Below are 17,406 nucleotides of genomic sequence, written 5' to 3' on the forward strand. Positions count from 1 at the left end.
AACAAGTGTTATGAACGTAAGGTGCTACGTATCTTTAGTGTTTTATTTAAATGACCGTTTATATTCACTGTAGTATTTGTTTATTTACTTACTCACTTGATGCAATGTACATTTCTCTTTTTGCGTGCATCCCCTGCTGTTGAAAACCGAGCAACACAACTCATTTACTACATTTAGAAACTGTACTCTCTTTATCTTTGAACAACTGTTATTTTTATGTTTTCTAATGAAAGAATGTTGCTTTTTAAGACTGGGGCTCAAGAACATGACCTTCTGGCTACAGAGTCATATGCAAAACATTACTTTCGAAACACAGTGCTTTAAAGCTGTTTCATGAACATAAATATAAGAATATCCTATAATAGTACTACTTTTATTTTGACTGAATACCCAAAGGCTATTGTTTGTTGCAATGCACACATACAATGCTTCACATATATTTGTTTTTATCAAACACTTAGGATTTTTTTTTTTTAATGGTGACAGAAATAGTCGTATGTAACATTATGATTCGCACTGCCAGATAGGATTTCCTCTAGTTAAGTAATATAAACGTGTTAATTTACATAGGAACAGTATGTTGTATATTACCTCTCTTAGACAACGTAAAGAAAAGTCTAACCAATGTGATGGACAGGAGAGATGATCAGAGGAACTGAGTTTTTACCACCATCATTAAGACCAGAATCGAAGAATGGATAGATTTTCTCAGTGAAGGTGCAGCCAGTGAAAGAGTAGAGATGAACTCTGGGCTCCACATCATAAAAGGAGACCAGACCCTCCTCATAATCCACAAACACTCCCACTTTCTGGACCTTCTGTTTCACAGGGAGGAGGACAGTAGTGTCAGCACAAGCCTTGTACTTATTTCCATTCCCCAACCATATAGTCCAGTAACCGTTGTTGGGTCTCACTGTGATTTCCCCTTTCCTGTCGATGGACTCTGTGGCCACTCCTAAAAACCAGTCAGTCTTCCCTTTAACCTGAACCTCATAGTAAAATCTCCCTGAGGAGAAGCTTTGTTTTCCTAAGACAGAGGGATATAGAGAGAATCTCTTTCTGTTATCTGGGAGATTCCTCTTTACGTTTCCATCATTCACTTGTTTTCCATCATCAGACAGGATGAGTTCACACTGTGCTGTATCAGGGTCCAGAGTTACATCCACAGCATATTGCTGGATCCTCCTCAGCTCAGCATCACGCAGCTTCTCCATCTCTTGACTGAGTGTCTTCTCCAGCTGAGCCACAGCTGTCCTCACAGTCCCCACATATGAAGACTGATGGACATTGATGTTTGTCCAGTCCTTGGTGGGTGGAGGGGTGCTGATGGATGGGATGTTCTGGAGGAGTTGGAGGTGGTCTTCAGTGTGTGAGAACTGCTTCAGCTCAGAGCTTCTCTTCTTTAACTCAATGATTTCCTGTTGCAGATCTTTAATGAAGCCTTCAGCCTGTTTCACTGTTGTTTTATGCTTCTCTTCAATCACATCAATGACCTCAGCCTGGCTTCTCTCAATACAGCTCATCAGAGTAGTGAAGACCTGCACACTGTCTGCTATCTCTCTGTCTGCATCTTTCTTGCTGAGCTGTACTGAGTGTTTGACCTCCTGAATCTTCACTTGTCTCACCTGGATCATCTGCTGAACTTCAGCCTCAGTCTTTCCCAGCTCAGCCTTCTTCCCTTCATATGCCTCTTCCAGAGATACAATTTGATGTAACTTGTGGTCTGACTCGGTGCAGAACTGACAAACACACATGTGGTCAGTCTTACAGAACAGCTCCAGAGGTCTGTCATGTTTCTTACACAGAATGTCTTCCAGGTTCTTTACAGGGTCGATGAGTTTGTGTCGTTTTAACAGTGTGACTCTGTGGTGAGGCTCCAGGTGAGTCTCACAGTAGGAGGTCAGACACACCAGGCAGGACTTCACAGCCTTGAGCTTGGTCTCAGTACAGACGTCACAGGACACTTCATCTGGTTCAGCAGGTTCCTGGTTTGTGCTGAACGTTTTCTTCAGCTGTTTGGATTTCCTGAACCAATCAGCCATCTCAGAAATGAAAGTATTGACATAGACCTCTGGTCTCTTACAGAAGATTGTTTTACATAGTGGACACTGACACACATCACTAGTGTCCCAGTAATGTGTGATACAGGTTCTGCAGTAGTTGTGTCCACATGGTGTGGCGATTGGATCAGTGAACACATCCAGACAGATAGAACACAGGAACTGGTCTTCAGAGAGGAGAATGCTGGAAGATGCCATTTCTATACGCTGAAAATAAAAAAAAAATAATTACAGTGAGTGTAGTAAAAAAAAAATAGTAGTTCTGCATACTGATTGATTTATTAATGCACTCTAGACCAAGGGTTCCCAAACCTTTCAGGCCGCGACACCCCAAAATAATGATATTTGAACTGGGGACCCCCCACCCTAACAAGCACTAGGAATTGTAGGCATTATCGACTCGGTTCCACAGATAAACATTGTGAAAATAGTCCAACTACAAGCTCACATTACCTCGCACTGCGAAGCGTTGTGAGCTTGTAGATCAGCTATATTCCCAATGTTTGCCTCTTTCTTATGTAATATTTGACAAGTTGGCCAATTTTGTATCAAAAAGGTCTTAAAAGTCATTCAATTGTCACTTTAGAAATATGCATTTATACCCTGTATGGAGTGTATGCACTTGTATGGTGGTTTGTTTACTGTTAAGTGAGAAAACAATGTTGCTAATCATCTGGGGACCCCTCACAATAAGTTGGGGACCCCCCAGTTTGGGAACCACTGTTCTAGACATTCAAACCCAATGTCAAACTGAATAAATAAAACAACAGACACACAACGTAAATATTGTACAATAAACACACGCGGTAACAAAATAAAATACAAGACAATTGACACACAAAAAAAACATACCTTGCCGCCTGCATACAGGGCAGGCTAAAGGGGCTGAGTCCAAGTCCAGTGCCCACACGAACAAACTTTTACAGCAACACAAACTGCAATAAAAAAATCACAACAATGTTGACACAGATATAGGCTACGCCTACTGTACTGTAGCAATTGGCTAACACACACCCACACACAGACGGAAATTAACATTCATACAAACTAAAATATTAGACTGGGGAATATGTGTGGATACAGTTTAGTATAACTTTAACTATCTCTGTTGACATAACATGTCTTCTTGATTTTATGCTCTCAATTGGATATGGACTATGAACTCATATTCTGAAAATAGACAATACGGGGAAGTGCTTGTTAACTTTGCTTTATGAGTGATTGAATAAACCTGCTCAGATGTTCGCGTCATATTCTGTTCGTTATGATCTGAGTTCCAGCAACAGCTGATGCCTCCCTGTCTTTTCATTCTATTGTTCCTCCATCAGCAGTATGTATTTCACTTGTATCTGGTCGACATGTGGACCAGATAACAAGTGAAATAAATAAATACTGCTGACAGAGTTAACTGCAGCGATCTGCACATGCTAACTCTGTCAGTGTCAACAATTTGTTACTGAATAGTAAATCCTTAAATATCTGCTGATACTCACCTTTTCTCTGTGTTTGTAAAGATTGTGTTGAATGAGTGTTTTGTAGAGCTTGTGTGCGCCACCCTCGAGCCCTCCAAACTGCAGACAGACCCCTCTCTCCAAACTAGCCTACTTTCTGACTGTTTAACTTTCATTTCACTAGACTGGTGTCAGCGTGACTGAGGAACTCCCCCTCCTTTGGAATAGGCTCTATTCACAGCAGCCATATTATGAAGACATTCACGGGTGTTACCAATGATACTAATGATGGCTCTGTTCCATTCTGGTCAGAGTCAGGGTGCTGATATTGTGCATGTTGGCCCACTGGAAACACCAGTGGGTCTACAGTTGGGGTCCAAGGACCCTCATGGGCTTCCAAATGGTCCCTTACAGGTGTGTAACTCTGAGAGTGTAGGCTACAAATGGAACCAAATGGACCCGTAAGGGTCCATTTTGTTCCATTTGTACACTCTCAGAGTTATGGGCGTCGTGGAAACCACTGTGCTAGATGGAACAGAGCCTTCATTTGTATCATTGCTAACACCTGTGAATATCTTCATAATATGGCACTGTGAATAGAGCCTATTGTTAACCCTTGCCTTCACATCATCCACTCCGGTAACAGGATACTGTAGGTGGGCACCAAAACATTCTGGGCACCTTAACGAGTGGGCAGCACTAGGGACATGTGGGCACCTGGAAGAATACAAGAACCGCTGGGGACGAGCGTCGAGTCATAGGAAGTTAGGAACACATAGCTGTTATATTTCTATTGAGAAATGTAGGCCTATATGACAACACAAAAATATCGAGGCACACAGTAGAAGTGATACGCATTATATGGCCAATATATTGACAGACATACCCTCATACACACAACCCATTACATTTATTATTGCAATTGTTTTATCATTTAGAAATCTAATGATCCAAATAGGCTATAAAGGTGAACAAAAACCACAGCTGATCTGTGTAGGGTCCTCATCTGGAGTTACCTCAGTCTCAGAGAGATGGATGGATTAGGAACAGACAGTCAGGACACTACATTGTAATGTAAAGTTAAAAAACACTATCCTAATTCAGGTGCCCAGTCTTCCTGGTGCCCAGATTTCCCTAGTGCCAACTCTTCTCCACCCCAAAGTGCCCACTCTTCCGGGTGCCCACATTTCCGTTGTGCCCACTCTTCCTAGTGCCCAGTTATCCCGGTGCCCACTTTTCCTAGTGCCCAGTCTTCTCCACCTCTAATTGCCCACTCTTCCAGGTGCCCAGATGTCCCTAGTGCCCACCTATCCTGTATCCTCCATCTCTTTCTCATTCCATTCATCTCCTCCAGTCATCCTCTCTAGACTCTATAGCTCTCTACTTCCACCATAAATGAAACTACAACAAATGAAACTAACCAGCCATTTAAAGATCTGCTGCTGCATGAGGGGTTGTGTAACTTTGGGTCCCAGGGAGACACAATTCTCTTTTTGGGTCTCCAGTTGATACGTTTGGGAAACACTGCTGTAAACCTGAGTGTGGCTTTTTACAGCGCTTTGGCATCCAGCATAATGATCTAGTCCAGTATGGTTCTCGACCAGCCAGTGGTCCGGGGACCACCAGTGGTCCTTGAGGGGGTTCCAGGTGGTCCCCAGCTAAATGATGGAGAGTTGGTAACCAAATGGACCCTTAAAGATGTTTAACTCTTGAGAGTGTAAAATGACCCTTACGGGTCCATTTGGTTTCATTTTACGTTCTCAAGAGTTAAATTATTGTTAAACATCTGCATTATTTAATTTACAAGAAGTCTACACAATTGAGAATGTAGAAGAATTGTTATTTTGATCAACGTTTGCCTGTTGTCTCTCCTATATGGTACCACATCAATAGGCCTACAGCATGGAATTGTGGACAAAATCTTATCCAATAACCAAAACAAGTTTTGGGTCTCAGAGTCTAAATCTCATCAAATGGTGGTCCGTGGCTCAAACGCCTAATAGTTAATGGACCTTGATATGAAAAGGGTTAAAAACCACTGGTCTAGTCAGACTCCACTCTGCACCAGCGCCGTAAGAGATGGTGTGTTGTATGCGTACTCCCCCTGCTGTTGAAAACCGAGCAACACATTCTCATCCCAACTCATGTAGTACATTTAGAAACTGTACATTCTTTATCTTTGAAGAACTGTTATTTTTACTTTTAAACTTATGTTTACTTTTAAAACAGTGTTGCTTTTAAGAGACTAAATACTGGGAATCAAAACATGAGCTTCTAGCTACAAAGCCATTATGCAAAACCTTACAGTTGAAACAGTGCTTTAAAGCTGTTTCGTAGATACAGAGTGAGGTTTTGATTTACTTTTTATTAAACTTTATTTTTTTTAAACTGAAAATAGGGTCATACTGTATGAGACCCACCTCTGCCTCTGTTTACCTAATATTACAATTTCCTTCAGGCATGTTTATAGACATGAGAGTAACTAGTCGGATTCTATTACCTAAAAAACAGAAAGGACAACAAAACCAGTGTCACAAAAAAAACACAAGAATAAGAATAACTAGAAAATGTGCTCCTCGGAGCACAAGTCTCCGCCAGCAGACCCACATTGGTGAGGATTTTTGGTAAGGAATTTATTCCAAGATTGGAACTTTTTCTGCTAATATCTCCTGACTAAATGTTAGCTTGGCTGATGGCACTGATGTCACTTCGAAACATGCAATGCAATGTTTCGAAGTGATTCACCTATTTATAGGTATGTATTTCGTCATGCGTCTCGCTAGCCAATCAAAGCACACCCTTTCAACATATTGTCACGTGTCACGTGAAGCTTGACCAATGTTAGCTTGGTGGAACCAAAGGAAATCAAACGAAAACATACTCTCCACCATGCCTTCGGCCTGGCGGAGACAATAAGTACTACTTTTAACACATGTTGCATTTCCATTTTTTATTTTGACTGAATACCCAAAGGCTATTGTTTGTTGCAATACACAACACATACATACATAGGCCTACAATGCTTTACATATATTTATTTTATTAAATACTTTTTTTTAAATGGTGACAGAATACCAGATAGGATTTACTCTAATAACGTAATATAAACTGGTTAATTTACAAAGGAACACTTGCTGTATATTACCTCTCTTAGAAAATGTAAAGAAAAGTTTAACCAATGTGACTGACAGGAGAGATGATCAGAGGACCACGGTTTTTACCACCATTTATACGACCAGAATCGAAGAACGGATAGAGTTTCTCAGTGAAGTTGCATCCAGTGAAAGAGTAGAGATGAAATCTGGTCTTCACATCATAAAAGGAGACCAGACCCTCCTCATAATAAACAAACACTCCCACTTTCTGGATCTCCTCTCTTACAGGGAGGAGGACATAAGGGTTAGCATTAGCCCCATACTCATTTCCACTCTCCAAACCTATAGTCCAGTAACCATCGTCAGGGCTCAGTGTGATTTCCCCTTTCCTGTCGATGGACTCCCTGGCCACTCCTAAATCCCACTTAGTCTTCCTTTTAACCTGAACCTCAAAGTAAAACCTTCCTGAGGAGAAGCTTTGTTTTCCTAAAACAGAGGGATATCGAGAGAATCTCTTTCTGTTTTCTGGGAGATTCTTCTTTACCTTTCCATTATTCACTCGTTTACCATTCTCAGAGAGGATGAGGTTGGGATGTGCTGTATCAGGGTCCAGAGTTACATCCACTGCATATTTCTGGATCATCCTCAGCTCAGCATCACGCAGCTTCTCCATCTCTTGACTGAGTATCTTCTCCAGCTGAGCCACAGCTGTCCTCACTGCCCCCCTCACTGTCCCCACATAAAGAGACTGATGAACATTGATGTCTGTCCAGTCATTGGTGGGTGGAGGGGCGTTGATGGATGTGAAGTTCTGGAGGAGGTGGAGGTGGTCTTCAGTGTGCGAGAGCTGCTTCAGCTCAGAGCTTCTCTTCTTTAACTCTGTGATTTCCTGTTGCAGATCATTAATGAAGCCTTCAGCCTGTTTCTCTGTTGTTTTCTGCTTCTCTTCAATCACATCAATGACCTCAGCCTGGCTTCTCTCAATACAGCTCATCAGAGCAGTGAAGACCTGCACACTGTCTGCTATCTCTCTGTCTGCATCTTTCTTGCTGAGCTGTACTGAGTGTTTGACCTCCTGAATCTTCACTTGTCTCACCTGGATCATCTGCTGAACTTCAGCCTCTGTCTTTACCAGCTCAGCCTTCTTTCCTTCATATGCCTCTTCCAGAGATACAATTTGATGTCGCTTGTGGTCTGACTCGGTGCAGAACTGACAAACACACATGTGGTCAGTCTTACAGAACAGCTCCAGAGGTCTGTCATGTTTCTTACACAGAATGTCTTCCAGGTTCTTTACAGGGTCGATGAGTTTGTGTCGTTTTAACCCTGAGAGTCTGTGGTGAGGCTCCAGGTGAGTCTCACAGTAGGAGGTCAGACACTCTAGGCAGGACTTCAGGGCTTTGAGCTTAGTCTCAGTACAGACGTCACAGGAGACTTCATCTGGTTCAGCAGGTTCTTGGTTTGTGCTGGACGTTTTCTTCTGCTGTTTGGATTTCCTGAACTGATCAGCCATCTCAGAAATGAAAGTATTGACAAAAACGGCTGGTCTCTTACAGAAGATTGTTTTACATAGAGGACACTGACACACATCACTAGTGTCCCAGTAATGTGTGATACAGGTTTTGCAGTAGTTGTGTCCGCACGATGTGGCGATTGGATCAGTGAACACATCCAGACAGATGGAACACAGGAACTGGTCTTCAGAGAGGAGACTGCTGGCAGACGCCATTTCACTGAAAATTAATAAAAAGAATAATAACTTTTCACAGCTTCATAGTTATGAATCTGATCTGGATCAGAGCAAAACGATGTTGACACAGATATATACTATAAGCTACTGTACCGTAGAGATTGGCTATCGCACGCGCGCGCACACACACACACACACACACACACACACACACACACACACACACACACACACACACACACACACACAGTAGGCTACTTCATGGAAACTGACATTCATACCAGTTCTGCATACTGATGGATTTTTTAATGTACTCTAGACATTCAAACCCAACATTGAACTGAATAAATACAGCTTAAACATGTATTAAACAACAGACACATAATGTAAATATTGTACAATAAACAAATGTGGTAACACAAGAAAATACATGACAAACAAACTTGCTGGCTTTATACAGGCTAAAGGGAATGAGTCCAATTCAAGTGTCCCCACGAACAGACTCTTACAGCAACACAAACCACAATACAAAATAATTTCATCAACCAAACGTTCAAACCATATAATGTTCAACATCTTTAGCCAGGCATTAAAGATCCATGACAAACAGAAACCTTCCTCCCCCTACTTCATGGAAACGGACTTTCATACGAACTGAAACATTAGATTGGGGAATTTGTGTGGATACAGTTTAATATAACTTTATATAACTATCTCTGTTACAGAATACTACGTCCTTATATCTGCTGATACTCACCTTTCCACTGTGTTTGTAAAGGTCGTGTTGAATGAGTGTTTTGTAGAGCTTGTGTTGTATGTGCTATCTCCTCCAAACTACTTTCTGAGTGTTTAACTTTCATTTCACTAGATTTGCATCACTGAGGAACTCCCTCCTTTGTAGTTGTTAACCCTTCATGGTGCTATTCCTTCTGGTATTTTGATGCTCCTTAAAGGGACAGTAAGATCAGATGACACATCATTACTTGACCCCGTGGTAACCTCAGTGGATAGTGTCTGCCTGTCGCTTGATTTAAAAAATAGCAACCATAACATACAAACATGTAAACATTCCAGAAAGATATTATTAGTACACCATATCATGTTGGTCCAGATTTGTTGATAGCTTGAACTGGAAAGTTATTTGGAATTATTTGGAAGAGTGAGGGAGGTTTCGTTTAAAATCCTGCATAGGTATTATCCTACAAGTCTTTATCTTCTTAAGTTCAAGACTTTTGTCTTTACTGGCAAAATATACTGTTTGAGTTCAATAATAATAGTAATAATAAGACAAATGAGGTATAAATAATTAATTTGATCATTATTTTAGCTACATTTCATATACATAAATCCAAATGTAGTAATTCAAAACCTTCTTTTATTGTGTTTGAGATTGAAGCCAAGCAGTACATTAAAACAATGTATGACAAAAAATAAATAAGAAAGCTGCAAGAAATGTCCTTTTGTGTTCACTCTTTAATATTTTCTGTTCCCCCTGGCATTGATGTTGTTGTATTAATAACTTATTTGTTTGTGTTTCTTCTATGTGTTTGTATTGTAATGTATAATATAATGATAATAGTGGTGACACTGTGGTATTGTAGATAATAATGATAACTAGCTATGTGTGGTATTGATTGATGTGACAAATAATGTCTGTGAACATAATGTGGTCTATAACGCCTCGTTTAGCCTTTTTCTCATGACAGGAAAGTGTGTTCGCCACTGCCTCCTACTATGTGTGCTACAGTAAAAAACAACAACGGTGCTCTTTGCTTTGTTTATATAATTCATATTTTGTCAAATGACTTGACGGCCATTTCATTGAAATACAGTAATAAGCATTAGTCAACTTATCATTTTATAGTTCAAATTCCATACAGTGCGGTAAGTGTGTGTAACTGTGTATCCATTGATCTGCATCTGAAACTTTTTAATTTCAACGACCCACAATTTTGTTTTGTTTGGAACCCAAACTACACTGTAAAATCCTCAGTGTTAATTTAAAATCGAGAGTGTTTATTGGATCCTTTACAGGCCAACGTTTACACTCTCATGCATTCCGGATTGTTCCTGTGCTGAGTGCGCTCACACACCCAAATACACAGTCAATCATCCACTCACCATAACACACACACAAACATCCATGTACAGTACATCCATCCATGAACACACTTACACGTGCACACCACATGTGCAAGCACGCACGCACACACACACACACACACGGTGTATAGGCTACTGTACTGTAGCAATTGGCTACACACACACACACACACACACACACACACACACACACACACACACACACACACACACACACACACACACACACACACACACACACACACACACACACACACACACACACACACACACACGCTGCCTCACCTTCAAACTAAAATCAGGACTGATGACATAGCTGTCGTACCAGAGAAGTGCAAATGGTGAGATCACTACGTATTGACCTACATTAAAACAGGTCACATGGATTTGGAGAGAGAGAAAAAGAGAAAGAGAGAGAGAGAGAGAGAGAGAGAGAGAGAGAGCGAGAGAGAGAGAGAGAGAGAGAGAGAGAGAGAGAGAGAGAGAGAGAGAGAGAGAGAGAGAGAGAGAGAGAGAGAGAGACACGGGGAGAGGCCAACCAGGTGCTCAATGGAGATACAAGTTGAGTTAAAAACGTAGTTTGGTGCTTCCGAGCATTCGAAGTACTTTAATCATGTCTAGCCTACATACATTTTAAAAGCCAACATGTCTTCATCAGGACATGTATGAAGTCACATGGATTTGTTGGGTCGTGAGTCCAAAGTTTAGAATCATAAATTGAGCTTGGCAGACTTAAGGATTTCATCATATTTAATGGATAGTAATAATAATAATAATAATAATAATAATAATAATAATAATAATAATAATAATAATAATAATGGCTTGTACTGATATTAACTTTTAACAAACTATACTATTATACAGTACATGTACTGTAGATGGAAATTACATTTCAAAGTTTAGTGATGATTGTACTTTTTTTACTGGCTATTAAGTTATGTTAGAGAAGTAGTTAATTGTAAGACAAACAAATAAGGAAAGGAATGGAATGTACTCAAGCAAACAAACATGATGCCGGCCACTCCTTAATGAGAAACCCCCAGAACAAGTTTTATAGTAGTTTAAATGCCCCATGGTGCATCTTCTGACTTTCATATAACAATATTTAAAGTGTATTTTGTATTTATTTATTTATTAATCTCTTATTTCTTTATTGCTTTAGCAGTTTTGAAAACAGGATTCTCTCTTTCTCTTCCTCTATCATGAGATGAGCAATCTTCTATCATGATGAGAAAGTAGACCTTGCACAATTGTGATGTAAGATATGTGGAACAATGGAAAAAGAAAGGTCAGAGTCCAAACATCATACACCTGTACAGTATGTACACCAGCCTTTTTCTCACGACAGGAAAGTGTGTTCGCCACATACTGCCTCCTACTATGTGTGCTACAGTAAAAAACAACAACGGTGCTCTTTGCTTTGTTTATATAATTCATATTTTGTCAAATGACTTGACGGCCATTTCATTGAAATACAGTAATAAGCATTAGTCAACTTATCATTTTATAGTTCAAATTCCATACAGTGCGGTAAGTGTGTGTAACTGTGTATCCATTGATCTGCATCTGAAACTTTTTAATTTCAACGACCCACAGTTTTGTTTTGTTTGGAACCCAAACTACACTGTAAAATCCTCAGTGTTAATTTAAAATCGAGAGTGTTTATTGGATCCTTTACAGGCCAACGTTTACACTCTCTTGCATTCCGGATTGTTCCTGTGCTGAGTGCGCTCACACCCAAATACAGTCAATCATCCACATCCTGCCTCACCTTCAAACTAAAATCAGGACTGATGACATAGCTGTCGTACCAGAGAAGTGCAAATGGTGAGATCACTACGTATTGATCTACATTAAAACAGGTCACATGGATTTGGAGAGAGAGAAAGAGAGAGAGAGAGAGAGAGAGAGAGAGAGAGAGAGAGAGAGAGAGAGAGAGAGAGAGAGAGAGAGAGAGAGAGAGAGAGACGGGGAGAGGCCAACCAGGTGCTCAATGGAGATACAAGTTGAGTTAAAAATGTAGATTGGTGCTTCCGAGCATTCGAAGTACTTTAATCATGTCTAGCCTACATACATTTTAAAAGCCAACATGTCTTCATCAGGACATGTATGAAGTCACATGGATTTGTTGGGTCGTGAGTCCAAAGTTTAGAATCATAAATTGAGCTTGGCAGACTTAAGGATTTCATCATATTTAATGGATAGTAATAATAATAATAATAATGGCTTGTACTGATATTAACTTTTAACAAACTATACTATTATACAGTACATGTACTGTAGATGGAAATTACATTTTAAAGTTTAGTGATGATTGTACTTTTTTTACTGGCTATTAAGTTATGTTAGAGAAGTAGTTAATTGTAAGACAAACAAATAAGGAAAGGAATGGAATGTACTCAAGCAAACAAACATGATGCCGGCCACTCCTTAATGAGAAACCCCCAGAACAAGTTTTATAGTAGTTTAAATGCCCCATGATGCATCTTCTGACTTTCATATAACAATATTTAAAGTGTATTTTGTATTTATTTATTAATCTCTTCTTTCTTTATTGCTTTAGCAGTTTTGAAAACAGGATTCTCTCTTTCTGTTTCTCTATCATGATGAGAAATCTTCTATCATGATGAGAAAGTAGACCTTACACAATTGTGATGTAAGATATGTGGAACAATGGAAAAAGAAAGGTCAGAGTCAAAACATCATACACCTGTACAGTATGTACATGATGAGTGATTAGATAATGATAAAGGGCATGACATGACTTAAAGGAATGCAGTGTCACAACTACTTTCATGCAATCATGAATCAGAATCAGAGGTGAGCAAATGTATAAGCTGGAGGTCTGATGGTGATTGTGGACCCCCAGGCTGTGGATCAAGGGTTTGCACTGATTATGATTGTGGAGTGTTATTATAGTTATATATTGTTATCTTTGGACACTTTGAAACACTTTCTCTCAACGGTGAAAATCTTTTTCAAAAAGCTATACTTGTCCAGTTCTACCCTCCTTTGCTTTGTAGCAAATGGATCCTTCTGAACATATCTGTTTTTGATCTTTTCCTACAGTTTAATTGTCTGACCACACCACATATGAATCCATTGTCTTATAAAAGGTTTCTCCAACAAAACACACATTTTGCTATTTTCAGCTGTAAGGTAGTTATTATCAAACATTAGTTCTAGCTGTCTTGTCTTCACCTGATGCAATTATGTACAGTACCATGTACAATACCTCAAATCTCCTGCAACATATTAATGAGCATGTCATCCCGACACTTTACGAGGCACCAAACGTATTCAAACCATATATATATATATATATATATATATATATATATATATATATATATATATATATATATATATATATATATATATATATATATATATATATATATATATATATATATATTTGGGGGGGGGGGATTAGTTTCTTTTGAAACTGTTGCAAATATTCAGAATCAATCAATGTGTAGCCTATTGAGAAATGTATATGACGACACAAAAATATCGGTGCACACATTAGAAGTGAGTAGGCTATACGGAAAATGGCCAAAAATGTACAGACATATTCACCCTCTACACCATACACATTACATTTACATTGCAATTATTTTATCCCTTAGAAATCTAATTATCCAAATAGGCTATAAAGGTGAACAAAAAACACAGCTGATCTGTGTAGGGTCCTCGTTTGGAGTTACCTCAGTCTCAGAGAGATGGATGGATGAGGGACAGACAGCCAGGACACTACATTTTAATGTCTGGTTAAAAACACTTGTGGACACAAATCCTAATTCAGGTGCCCAGTCTTCCTGGTGCCCAGATTTAGCTAGTACCCACTCTTCCCCACCCCAAAGTGCCCACTCTTCCGGGTGCCCACATTTCCCTAGTGCCTACTCTTCCTAGTGCCCAGTCTTCCCAAAATATGGTGCCCAGATGTCCCTAGTGCCCACCTATCCTGTATCATCCACTCCACTCCATCTCTTTCTCAATCCATTCATCTCCTCCAGTCATCATCTCTAGACTCTAGCTCTCTACTTCCACCATTCAAATGAAATTACAACAAATGAAACTACCAACCTTTTAAAGATCTGCTGCTGCAAGAGTATTTTTGTAAGTTTGGGTCCCAGGGAGACACAATTCTCTTTTGGGGTCTTGAGATGAAAAGTTTGGGAAACACTGCTGTAAACCTGAGTGTGGGCTTTTACAGAGCTTTGGCATCCAGCATCCATAAAGATGGTTTGTTGTATGCGTGCTCTCCCTGCTTTTGAAAACCGATAAAAAAAGACCAACACGAGAATAAGAATAATAACATAAAAATCTCCTATTAGTACTACTTAAGACATGTTGTATTTCCATATATTTTTTTTACTGAATACCCAAAGGCTATTGTTTGTTGCAATGCACTACACATATACATACAATGATTTACATCATTTGTTTTATTAAACACTTTTTTTTAAAGGTGACAGAAATAGTCATATGTAATATTATGATTATGAATACCAGAGAGAATATCAGACAGGATTTCCTCTAGTAAAATATTATAAACTGTTTGTTTTTTTTACAAAGGAACACTTTGTTGTATATTATCTCTCTTAGACAACATAAAGACCAACGACAAGTCTAACCATTGTGATTGACAGGAGAGATGATCAGAGGACCACAGTTTTTATGACCATATAAAAGACCAGAATCGAAGTATGGATAGAGTTTCTCAGTGAAGGTGCAGCCAGTGAAAGAGTAGAGATGAACTCTGGTCTTCACATCATAAAAGGAGACCACACCCTCCTCATAATTAACAAACACTCCCACTTTCTGGACCTTCTGTTTTACACGGAGGAGGACAGAAGAGCGATCAAGAGCCTCATACTGATTTCCATTCCTCAACCATATAGTCCAGAAACCATCGTCAGGGCTCAGTTTGATATCTCCTTTCCTGTTGATGGACTCTCTGGCCACTCCTAATTCCCACTCAGTCTTCCCTTTAACCTGAACCTCATAGTAAAACCTCCCTGAGAAGCTTTGTTTTCCTAAGACAGAGGGATATTGAGAGAATCTCTTTTTGTTTTCTGGGAGATCCATCTTTACCTTTCCATGATTCACTTTTTTACCATTCTCAGACAGGATAAGGTTGGGATATGCTGTATCAGGGTCCAGAGTTACATCCACTGCATATTGCTGGATCCTCCTCAGCTCAGCATCACACAGCTTCTCCGTCTCTTGACTGAGTGTCTTCTCCAGCTGAGCCACAGCTGTCCTCACAGTCCCCACATAAAGAGACTGATGGACATTGATGTTTGTCCAGTCCTTGGTGGGTGGAGGGGCGTTGATGGATGGGATGTTCTGGAGGAGGTGGAGGTGGTCTTCAGTGTGTGAGAGCTGCTTCAGCTCAGAGCTTCTCTTCTTTAACTCAGTGATTTCCTGTTGCAGATCTTTAATGAAGCCTTCAGCCTGTTTCTCTGTTGTTTTCTGCTTCTCTTCAATCACATCAATGACCTCAGCCTGGCTTCTCTCAATACAGCTGATCAGAGCAGTGAAGACCTGCACACTGTCTGCTATCATAATAATAATAATAATGGCTTGTACTGATATTAACTTTTAACAAACTATACTATTATACAGTACATGTACTGTAGATGGAAATTACATTTTAAAGTTTAGTGATGATTGTACTTTTTTTACTGGCTATTAAGTTATGTTAGAGAAGTAGTTAATTGTAAGACAAACAAATAAGGAAAGGAATGGAATGTACTCAAGCAAACAAACATGATGCCGGCCACTCCTTAATGAGAAACCCCCAGAACAAGTTTTATAGTAGTTTAAATGCCCCATGATGCATCTTCTGACTTTCATATAACAATATTTAAAGTGTATTTTGTATTTATTTATTAATCTCTTCTTTCTTTATTGCTTAAGCAGTTTTGAAAACAGGATTCTCTCTTTCTGTTTCTCTATCATGATGAGAAATCTTCTATCATGATGAGAAAGTAGACCTTACACAATTGTGATGTAAGATATGTGGAACAATGGAAAAAGAAAGGTCAGAGTCAAAACATCATACACCTGTACAGTATGTACATGATGAGTGATTAGATAATGATAAAGGGCATGACATGACTTAAAGGAATGCAGTGTCACAACTACTTTCATGCAATCATGAATCAGAATCAGAGGTGAGCAAATGTATAAGCTGGAGGTCTGATGGTGATTGTGGACCCCCAGGCTGTGGATCAAGGGTTTGCACTGATTATGATTGTGGAGTGTTATTATAGTTATATATTGTTATCTTTGGACACTTTGAAACACTTTCTCTCAACGGTGAAAATCTTTTTCAAAAAGCTATACTTGTCCAGTTCTACCCTCCTTTGCTTTGTAGCAAATGGATCCTTCTGAACATATCTGTTTTTGATCTTTTCCTACAGTTTAATTGTCTGACCACACCACATATGAATCCATTGTCTTATAAAAGGTTTCTCCAACAAAACACACATTTTGCTATTTTCAGCTGTAAGGTAGTTATTATCAAACATTAGTTCTAGCTGTCTTGTCCTCACCTGATGCAATTATGTACAGTACCATGTACAATACCTCAAATCTCCTGCAACATATTAATGAGCATGTCATCCCGACACTTTACGAGGCACCAAACGTATTCAAACCATATATATATATATATATATATATATATATATATATATATATATATATATATATATATATATATATATATATATATATATATATATATATATATTTGGGGGGGGGGGATTAGTTTCTTTTGAAACTGTTGCAAATATTCAGAATCAATCAATGTGTAGCCTATTGAGAAATGTATATGACGACACAAAAATATCGGTGCACACATTAGAAGTGAGTAGGCCATACGGAAAATGGCCAAAAATGTACAGACATATTCACCCTCTACACCATACACATTACATTTACATTGCAATTATTTTATCCCTTAGAAATCTAATTATCCAAATAGGCTATAA

At 39.2% G+C, this 17,406-nt stretch overlaps 3 protein-coding genes across 4 annotated transcripts; all 3 read right to left on the reverse strand.

The window, feature by feature from the left end:
- Positions 1-555: 555 nt before the first annotated feature.
- On the reverse strand, positions 556-3,681 carry LOC311037610 (E3 ubiquitin-protein ligase TRIM39-like). 2 transcript variants are annotated; one of them, XM_084046842.1, is made up of 3 exons: positions 3,554-3,681; positions 2,913-2,995; positions 556-2,267 (listed from the first exon to the last, which is right to left on the reverse strand). In XM_084046842.1, the coding sequence occupies exon 3, from the start codon at positions 2,256-2,258 to the stop codon at positions 618-620; it is 1,641 nt and encodes a 546-aa protein (XP_083902968.1). In that variant the 5' UTR covers positions 2,259-2,267; positions 2,913-2,995; positions 3,554-3,681; the 3' UTR covers positions 556-617. The 2 variants fall into 2 exon arrangements, with proteins under 2 accessions (XP_083902968.1, XP_083902969.1); XM_084046843.1 differs by lacking the exon at positions 2,913-2,995 and having other exon boundaries at positions 3,554-3,589.
- A 3,001-nt stretch (positions 3,682-6,682) lies between these two features.
- Positions 6,683-9,118, reverse strand: LOC311053749 (zinc finger protein RFP-like; the record flags this gene model as incomplete). The annotated part of the gene is made up of 2 exons (XM_084069434.1): positions 9,054-9,118; positions 6,683-8,339 (listed from the first exon to the last, which is right to left on the reverse strand). Exon 2 carries the CDS (start codon positions 8,333-8,335, stop codon positions 6,683-6,685), a length of 1,653 nt encoding a protein of 550 aa, XP_083925560.1. The 5' UTR covers positions 8,336-8,339; positions 9,054-9,118.
- A 5,717-nt stretch (positions 9,119-14,835) lies between these two features.
- On the reverse strand, positions 14,836-15,973 carry LOC311053758 (zinc finger protein RFP-like; the record flags this gene model as incomplete). Its single annotated transcript, XM_084069445.1, has 1 exon — positions 14,836-15,973. The coding sequence occupies one exon, from the start codon at positions 15,971-15,973 to the stop codon at positions 15,035-15,037; it is 939 nt and encodes a 312-aa protein (XP_083925571.1). The 3' UTR covers positions 14,836-15,034.
- Between the last annotated feature and the right edge of the window lie 1,433 nt (positions 15,974-17,406).

The sequence above is a fragment of the Gymnoscopelus microlampas genome, assembly GCF_963454915.1.
Source record: "Gymnoscopelus microlampas genome assembly, chromosome: 2".
Taxonomy (NCBI): Eukaryota; Metazoa; Chordata; class Actinopteri; order Myctophiformes; family Myctophidae; genus Gymnoscopelus; species Gymnoscopelus microlampas.

Bases quoted from the DNA above. Each gene is read 5' to 3' on its own strand.
- LOC311037610 (XM_084046842.1), bottom strand. From the start codon at position 2,258: ATGGCATCTTCCAGCATTCTCCTCTCTGAAGACCAGTTCCTGTGTTCT.